Here is a 9,451-nt window from a genome sequence, read left to right on the forward strand (position 1 = left end):
GAACACCAAACTCAGTACCCTGCAGCCAGAGACTTACCATATAGAGGGCTGTGAAGATTCCTCCCGCAGTGAGAGCTCAGCTATCCCCCCGCTCCTAGAGTGCCTTTAACATCTCTGCCTTGCTCCTCTCCCCTTGGCACCTGCAGGCAGTGCCCTCAGCCCTGCTGCGCTTTGGGCAGAGCTGTCTCTCTGCAGTGCTGTGGAAGGAGTGCTGCCCGCTTGCCATGAGCTCCCTCTGTCCCAGGAGCCCAGCCCAGCTCAGCAGCAGAGGACCAGCCCAAGGCAGCCCTTTCTCTGCCCACTTTGGCCTCCCTTCAGGTGTCCCTGGGGCTTCGGGAGAACCTGCTGGGAAACAGGCTGAAGTCAGCACTGAGGTTCCCTTCCTCAGCTGGGCAGAGACACTTCTTTCCAGCTGTGTCATTTCTATTACCAGAGACAGAGTTAGGCATGAGAATAGCCTTTCCTTGTCTCACCATTAGACAGGACACCCACACAGCTCTTTACCCCTGGTGGGTGCAGTGATGCAGCTGAATCATTTGAGGCATCTCATCCTGGGTTTGAAGTCCTGGGCTAGAAGAGGACTCCCTCTTGTTCCTTCCACAAACCCACAGGAGGTGGGATTCTTCTTGCCTCAGTTCAGGTGTGCACAAACACAGGCAGCTGTATGGGAGCTCCTTGTCTCAGCTCTCAGGCTACTTAATGGAGATTGAGGGTGTTGTTCAGGTGGAAACACCTGGTGACATTGGAGGTGACACCAGAGCTTGTCCAAGACATTTGCAGGTGACTGCAAGCTCTAATGCGGCAATGCTGAGAGACAAGGCAGCATCGGGGGGCACCATCCTGGAGCCTTGTGAGGAATTCCTTTGGCAGATGGAAATGACAGCAGGTGTTTACATTTAAGACAACTAAAAACTTTCCTTTTCCTTATATCTACAGCAGCCTACAGAGGTCATCAGCTGAGCAAACGGACCTAAGTCCCTCTCTTTCTCTTCTCCATCAGCTGTAGTTCCTAGCTCTCCACTGACTGTAATGGCAGTTGTTTCAGGGACATCCCTACATGGCTTAACCCAATTCAGGAAGCTTCTCAATGGCCAAACACAGGCCTGTGGTGCTAAGTGAGATGCCAGCGCTCTCCAGCACAGGCTGGCAGGGACCGCACAGGACCTATGGGAAAGCCATTGGTGTTCAGAGCAGATGCCTGAGGGACACCTCAGAGGGCACTGCAGGCCGATTTGGTTCCTTTGTGCAAGCCTATGTGGCATCTCAGGCACGTTCAGTTTCCGTGGATCAGCGACTGAAACCCACCACTGCAGTGAGGCACGGTCTCACCCATCTCCATTCAGCTGATGCAGAGCAGGTCATGAACAGGAAGCCTATCACACTGGGGCCTCAAATGATTTGGCTGCTCCCAAACTCTCCCAGTTCTTCTTTCAACAATCCTTTCCTGAGGCCCTTGATGAGACAGTCGACACAGGTGAATGATTTTCACAGTGTTCCTGGATCACAGCTTATCCACACGCAAGGACATTTTGAGCAGCACCTTGTCATCCTGGAGATCAGCTTCACCTCCGCCACAGGTCTTCAGCAACACTACAGACAACAAAGCCTGCTTCTTCCAGGGCTACAGAGCCCAGCCTGGCTTTTCTGGTGTTGTAGGGAGCAGCGTTTCCTCGTTTAGTGCCTTCACATTGCCGCCTGCCGTCGCATCCAGTATGTCTCTGGTCTCGAGCACAGCATTAGCAGGTGTGGGGTCTTGGGCACTTGGTACTGGGTTTGCCTGGGACAAGTCCAAGCTTGGCCCCAGTGCTCCAGCTCAGGTGCTGCAGACCAAATGTGCACCAGTGCCCTCAGCCTGGGGCACAGACCGGAGGAGCTGGAGACCCATGTGCCATCCTAGAGTTTGTACGTTGGTGGAATAAGTGGCAAGGGGTGGTGGGACAGCTCACAGTGGTGCTGCCATGGTGCATAGGGGCTTTTCAGGAGAGACAGGCCAGGAAAATGAGGAGGGAGATGCCCTCCATGTGCAGGAGCTTGTTCTATGTGTGGAGCTCCTCTATGGGATGCGCAGCAGGTTGCGTGAGCCCTTGTGAGTGAGGGTCAAAGGAGAGGCCTGTTAGTGTGACACCCTCGTGAGAGACAAAGCACCTGCAATCAGGGTAAGGAAGTGGAGAAAGGTTTGCTTAAGCAAGCCATGGAAGTCCTCAGATCCATGACTCCAAGTGCTATTGGAGACTTTAATGACACTCACTGGCAGGTGAGCATGGCAGGATGCATACTGTCCAGCTGGTGTTGGGGTCTCTTTGGACAACTTCTTTGCACAGGCGCAGACCAACAAAGGTGATGCTCACTCCAATCCAGTCCTTGCAAAAGAGGAAGTGCTGATCAGGGATGCGAAAACCAGTGTCAGCTTTGGCTGTAGGGACCATGAAATACTGGGAGAAGATTTTAGCCTCTTCAGGGGACTTTCAGTGGTAGGCCCATGGGCAGCAGTATTCAAAGGCAGCAGAGCTCAGTACAGTTGGTCTTTCAGAGAAGCATCTTCCAAGCATAAGAACTGTCGACATTCATAAGCCGGAAAACAACCAGACATTTCAGGAGAGCAGCTTGGCTAAGGAAGGAACGTGGATGCAAGGACTGATGCAGGAATTTAGAAATAGGGATGGCTTTAGAGGAGCCAAAGCTTCCCTAGTGTTGACCCTTGCAAGAGCTTCGAGGACATCAAGAGGATCTCTTAGTACTTCCAGACCAATGCAAGAAAAAACCCAAAGATTATCTGTGGCCACTGGAGAATTTAGTAAGAACAGGTGTAGAGAAATATGAGATACTGTATCCCCCTTGCCTTAGTCTTCCCCAGCAAGGTCTCTCAGCCCTTTGCTCCTCAAGGCAGGAGTCTGGAAGAAAATAACCAGCAGTGAATGCGGATCAATTCAGGTGTCACCTGGGCAAACATAGTCCTTACCAGCCTATGGGGCTGGAGGGGCAGGCTCCCAAGGACCTGAGCGAGCAGGACGGTGTCACCGTGAGGCCCTTCTCCATCATCTTTGAAAGGTCACGGAGTCTGAGGGAACTCCCTGATTACTGTAAGAACCCAAACATTGCATGCACCTTGCAAAAAGGCCCAAAGGATGAGCAGGGTAACAGAAGGCTGTGCCCCCCTGTGACACCCCTTTCTGGGTGTCTGAAAGAGAAGGTGATTTACCCGGGATTTACCCAAGGTAGCTTCTTCCTGGCCATCCTTTTTACGTTTTCTGAAGAAAGGAGAGGATTTCTGGGCAAGGAAGAGCAATGATTGTCTTCTACCTGGAAGTCAGCAAGGCTTTCAGCATCATCCCCCACAATGTTCAATGTCAGCACACTCTGGTCTGCATGGATGGATAAATAGATGGGTAAAAACCAGCTGGACAGGAGGGCTGTCGTGGTTTGGGGCAGATTGGCCAATGGTGAGATGACAGATGCTCTCCCCCACCTCTCATTCCAAGGAGACACAGAAAAGAGAGAAAAAGATTTATGAGTTTAGAAAAAAATGGTTACTGTAATAAAAAAGTAATAGTTCATTGAAGTAGTTACATTAATGAAATATTAATAATAAAATATAAAGGAAATAATGAAATAGATACAATGCACACAAAACCGTTTCAGGCTCCCAGGGAGATGTCAATGGCAGGCACTGGGGAAGTCAAGGACTGGACTCAGCACCAGATAGGAACTGGATATCGGATATAGATTCAGGAACACACAAGTCAGGATCAAAGTCAGAGAAACAGGGTCCTCCTCAGGGATCAGTCACTGAACAAAGAGAGCCATTAAAGAAAAGAGCCGACCTTTTGATCCCTCAGCTTTTATACTGAGCATGGGAGATGGGATGGAACACTCAGGAGATGGGATGGAACCACGGTAATGCTGGCCTCCTTTGTGGTATCTCTGCAATAAAAGGGAGTTTCCTCAGTGCCATGGGTGAAAATAGGCCTTTTCTTCCCAAACTGGAGTGCAGAACACACTCAGGGAACTGAAGGCTGAAAGGCCTTGATGATGTGCTTGGGTGCTGAATGGACGTGGGGGATGGATGGGGGCATCCCTCACGTCTCATCATGATGAGAAGTCATGACATGAGATGTCAAAACTGGCTCATAAGTCATGACTGACTCACCCCAGAATTCCCTCTCGATTGCCGGTACATCACCATTCAGGGACGGAGCACCAGCCACGTCCCTTGCCTTTGGGGATTCACAAAGTCCAAGCCTGATGGTGAAGTCGTCACTCACAGGAGTGATGGGTGGCCCCATTGAGGCCATCGCTCCTCTTCAGGAACAGCAGGGAAATCTCTGGATGATGAAGGATGCCAGGTCATACTCCAGAAAGAGAAGATCAGTGCTAATCCTGACACCTGAGTGCAAAGAAATAGTTGCACCTCAACAAAATAAATTACAAAAAATCCCAAACTAAACCCAGAGAACAGCATCCGCCACCAGCACCGTTTCAGTGGTAGTTCCAACCGCTGCAGAGCTGCAGCTGACGGCCCTGCTGTCCCTGTCGCAGGACTCCAACTGACAGCAGTTACCAAGGCCCTTTGGGAAGACTGCACTGGGTGTCACCTTCTCTGAAGAGGACCTGCTGCTTCCCTCTGGCTGCCATTAGCAGCAGAGCCCTCTGGTTCTCCACCCCACACTTTGTCCCCTTGGACACAGGAGGGACGGGCTTTCAGCCATTGCCTTAACAGCTGCCTTTGCTGTACTCGTTTGCTGTCTCCCTTCCTACTACATCCGTCAGGATGGGCTTCTCATTCTCTATGGATTCGAAAGGCTCACACTAGACTGCCACCCCCTACTTACCCACCCTAGGAGGTGTTGAAGAAATAACAATTAGCAAATAGGAACTCTACCCACAGTGCGTATCTGGCCAGCCTATAAAGCTGTAACAGCTCATCCTAAAGCTCCGAAGGCATAGACCAGCCATCACTTTGATCCCATATCTACCTCCTGTATGATCTGTCCTGAAGGTCAAATCATCATTACCTTTGGAAGAGGATGGAAGGTGAGGAGAAGTGGGCAGTAAACGATGAATGGTTGGGAAAATGGTGCCAAGCAAGTGGCAAAGGAAGGAGCCGAGTTGTCCCAAGGCCAGCTCAGCCCAAGGAGCTTTGGCTGGCACGCTCTTGAGGATGCCAAGCCCTGGCCAGGTGAGCTCACAAGCAGTCGCCAGGTGCCACATCACTGCCCCTTTGTGACAGGGGCCACCCCCAGACGCACAGGGACACACTGTGGCCCCAAAGCCACCACAGCTGGGGCACCTCCTGCAGCCACCAGCCAGCAGCTGTTGGGCTGCCCCAGGCACTGCTGGCCAAGGGCTGCTCATCTGCCCACAGAGCTCCCGCCTCTGCCTGGAGCCGCACCAGCCCCAGGCATAAAGACCTGCCCAGGGCTGTCAGCGAGCCCCTTCACAGCTTTGGCCGGCACAGTCGGGGGGCTGAGGACTTCTTTTCCACTCTTCCCAGGTACAGGACTGCATCCACGAGACTCCTGTAGCAAAGCACCTGGTGTCTGACAGGTTCAGAACTTCTTGACTTCAAGGGTGGCAGAGCATGGGGACAGGCTGCCCAGAGAGGTGCTGTAGCCTCTGTATCTGGAGATATTCAAACCCCACCTGGATGCGTTCCTGTGCAACCTGCTCTAGCTCAACCTGCTCTGGCAGGGGAGGTGGACTAGATGATTTCCAGAGGTCCCTTACAACCCCTATAATTCCCCGATTCTGTGATTTTATCTACCCCACAGGATCCAGCCACAGGCTGACTGAAGGAGCGCTACAAAAGAACCACCTTGAGCAACTGCGCTGGGTGCACCTTGGGTGGCTGCCAGGCCCCCACCCAGCTGCTCTCCCACCCTGCAGCTCCAAAAAACATTTGTGGGTGGCTTTTTAGCATCTGGTTTAACCCCACGACCTGCCTGGAGGGCAATGAGTGTTGCTTCTGCCCCAAGAAGGCAGCTGGTTGCTATTCCTGCCCTCCTTGAGCTCGCCAGTTGGGCCCCTGCACCTCCTGCGTCCTCCAGTTTTCCCCACTCTTGCTCGGGGCACTGAGTTCCTCCTGCTCAGCTCAGGACAGGGAGTTTGCCTCCTGCTCCACTTGGGGCATTCAGTTTTGTCCCTGTCCTGCTCAGGGCATCTCGTTGTGCCCCAGCCCAGGCCCCCACCCCACTCGAAGGGGCCATTATTGTCCTGGCCACAGCAGGACCACCGGGGCTCCAGCGCCATTCCCCTGGCACCAGCCCCTGGCCAAGTGCTGCCCTGAATTGTCACATCACAACCACGCTTTTGCTTCCCAGCCTCCTCTAGCACCGCTCCTCCAGCTGGCATCTGACATTGAAAAAAGAGCCTGAGCCCTGTGATCCCTCAGCTTTTATACTGAGCAAGATTCAGGTCGGATGGAGTACTCTGTTAGTCAGCTTTGGGTCACCTCTCCTGTGCGCTCCTCCCCAAAGGTGCCATCCCTCTACGCTTCTCCCTTCCGACCCTCCATGCCCTGCCATGTTTAACCCACCACAGTCATCCTTCCCAACTCTCCTGCTACCAACAGTGCTAACAGGGTGGGATTCCTCAAGGGCTCCCCCAGCTTGGCATCATCTACAAAGGAGGTGAAAGTGCATTGTCTGCCATCATACGGAGAGATAATAATGTTCCATAGTAGTTGTCAAGGGCTGGTCTTTGATGGATGCCACTAGTAAGTGGGTTCCAGAAGGACTTTGTACCACAGATGATGTCCCTCTGTCATTATTCAGACAGCTTTCCACCAACCACATCGTCCACTTCTTCAGCCCATATGTCAACAACCTGGCTATAAGGAGACTACAGAAGACCATGTTAAAGGCCTTGCTAAAGTCCGGGTACACAACATCCCCTTCTTTTCCCTCCCACATGTCTTCTGCCATCCCTTTCTTGTCCTTCAAACGCCTGCAGATGGCTGCAGGAGGACTTGTCATATCCCCTTCCCTGATGAGGCTGGCCAGTCTGTCATTGTCCCAATCCTCCTTCCTGCCCTTTTGGAACACTGGGTTCATGTCCGCCTTTTCCAAGGCCCCAGGAACCTCTCTGACGGCTCTGGCCTTTCCAAGGTCTTGGAGAGAGATGTCACAATGACACTGGCCAGCCTTTCCCATCTCCCTGACACCACAAGCCTTCTCACTGTGGAAAACTTCCAGAGGCGTCACTTTCCAAGGAGCGCCCAGGACACAATACTTAACTTGTCCAGGCCCTCAGGGCCACTTCAGAAGAGTGATTTCTTCCTACAAGCCCACGACTCCAACGGGATCTCTCGGCAGCCGACAGCTTTCCTAAGCTGTTTCTGTCAGTTCCTCCCAACCCCCATCCTTCCTTCTCCTCAGGCTGTAGATGAGAGGATCGAGCAGGGGTGAGGTGCGTGTTGAAACAGGGCTTTGTTAAACTCTCTCAGGAGGGCTGTTCTGGGCATCCCACTGAGAGTGGTGGGGGTGCCGCAGAAAGGAGTGGCTCCAGGGAGGGCAGAGGAGCCGGTGGAGAAGGCCTTCTGCCTGCCCATGCTGGGCAGGAGAGCTGCCCCCAAGTGCAGCTCTGCTGCACACACAGGATTCCAGCATGAACAGGAAGGGGAAGAATGGGTCTAAAAAGAGGTTATGAAAACAAAGTCAAATCAAGCGCATCAAACAAAGGGCATGTATCAAACAAAGTCAAAACCAAATATGGATAGATACGTAGTAAAAAAAAAAATCTCAAATAATGACATTTATTTGAAGACAAAAGTATATAATTTAAAAAAAAAAAAAGTAAGAAAAAGCCAAAACCCTCAACCAAACCTAACACACAGTTACCTAACCCCTAACCAAACCTATAGAAGACGGGCTTGGCGTATAATGAATTACATTACGAGTGATTTGCAGGAGACAGTTTATTGCTGCAGAAAATAACCTGGTCATTAATTTCCAGAGGGCATCCTTGAGCTCCTGGTTCCTCATGCTGTAGATGAGGGGGTTCATGGCTGGAGGCACCACGGAGTACAGAACTGCCATCACCACATCCAGGGATGGGGAGGAGATGGAGGGGGGCTTCAGGTAGGCAAACATGGCAGTGCTGACAAGCAGGGAGACCACGGCCAGGTGAGGGAGGCACGTGGAGAAGGCTTTGTGCCGTCCCTGCTCAGAGGGGATCCTCAGCACGGCCCTGAAGATCTGCACGTAGGACAGCACGATGAACACAAAACAACCAAAGCCTAAACAGACACTAACCACAAGAAGCCCAACTTCCCTGAGGTAGGAGTGTGAGCAGGAGAGCTTGAGGATCTGGGGGATTTCACAGAAGAACTGGTCCAGGGCATTGCCCTGGCAGAGGGGTAGGGAAAATGTATTGGCCGTGTGCAGGAGAGCATTGAGAAACCCACTGCCCCAGGCAGCTGCTGCCATGTGGACACAAGCTCTGCTGCCCAGGAGGGTCCCGTAGTGCAGGGGTTTGCAGATGGCAACGTAGCGGTCATAGGACATGACGGTGAGAAGATAAAACTCTGCTACAGCACAGAAAAAGAAAAAAAAGACCTGTGTAACACATCCTGCATAGGAGATGGCCCTGGTGTCCCACAGGGAATTGGCCATAGATTTGGGGACAGTGGTGGAGATGCAGCCCAGGTCGAGAACAGAGAGGTTGAGGAGGAAGAAGTACATGGGGGTGTGGAGGCGGTGGTCACAGGCGATGGCGGTGATGATGAGGCCGTTGCCCAGGAGGGCAGCCAGGTAGATGCCCAGGAAGAGCCCGAAGTGCAAGAGCTGCAGCTCCCGTGTGTCTGCGAGTGCCAGGAGGAGGAACTGGGTGATGGAGCTGCTGTTGGACATTTGGTGCCTTTTGGTGTGGAGCACTGAACAAGGAGGAAAGCACAGTGACAAGTTAGGGGAGACTTTTCTGAGAAAAATCAACACCATTTCTCATACCTCACACTCTGCACTGCTTTTCCATTTCTGTCAGATCTTCATTCAGCTCTGTGGCTGGAGCTCTGGTTGGTTCTGTCCAGGTGTGCCAGGAGGAGCGGGACCTCTGCCCGCCGGATGCCCAGGAGTCAGCCCTGCTCTGCAGCAGCAGATTCGTGGGAATGGGGTGGGCAGTCCTGGTGTCCCAATTTCTCAGATAAACCTCTCCTCGTGAAAAAAGGGCTTGTCAGTCTCTGCACTCCCATTGCCATGAAACCACAGTTGCAAGAGTGTTGGAGAGAGGTTCTTATACAGCTCTCTCCCGTCTCAGCAGGAGATTCTCTTGGATTTCAGAAACCCTCACCATTTCTGCTGCGTTCAGGGACAGCAAAGGGAGTCCTGCCAGGCCAGGGGATTGTCTGAGGGTTAGTGCAGAGCGAGGGGAGCTGGCCTGTCCCTCTGTCTTGTTCCCAGCTGCCCTCTGCTTGTGCCTTTCTGAGACAGAGGGGAATCACACTCGCATGTAGACCTGA

General features: G+C 52.6%; 1 protein-coding gene across 1 annotated transcript; it reads right to left on the bottom strand.

Annotated features, from left to right (window-relative positions):
- Positions 1–7,940: 7,940 nt before the first annotated feature.
- Positions 7,941–8,846, bottom strand: LOC128903344 (olfactory receptor 14J1-like; the record flags this gene model as incomplete). The annotated part of the gene is made up of 1 exon (XM_054187361.1): positions 7,941–8,846. A coding segment is annotated over exon 1 (906 nt), but the record flags the coding sequence as incomplete, so codon positions are not given.
- Between the last annotated feature and the right edge of the window lie 605 nt (positions 8,847–9,451).

The sequence above is a fragment of the Rissa tridactyla genome, unplaced genomic scaffold (genome assembly GCF_028500815.1).
Source record: "Rissa tridactyla isolate bRisTri1 unplaced genomic scaffold, bRisTri1.patW.cur.20221130 scaffold_29, whole genome shotgun sequence".
Lineage (NCBI taxonomy): Eukaryota > Metazoa > Chordata > Aves > Charadriiformes > Laridae > Rissa > Rissa tridactyla.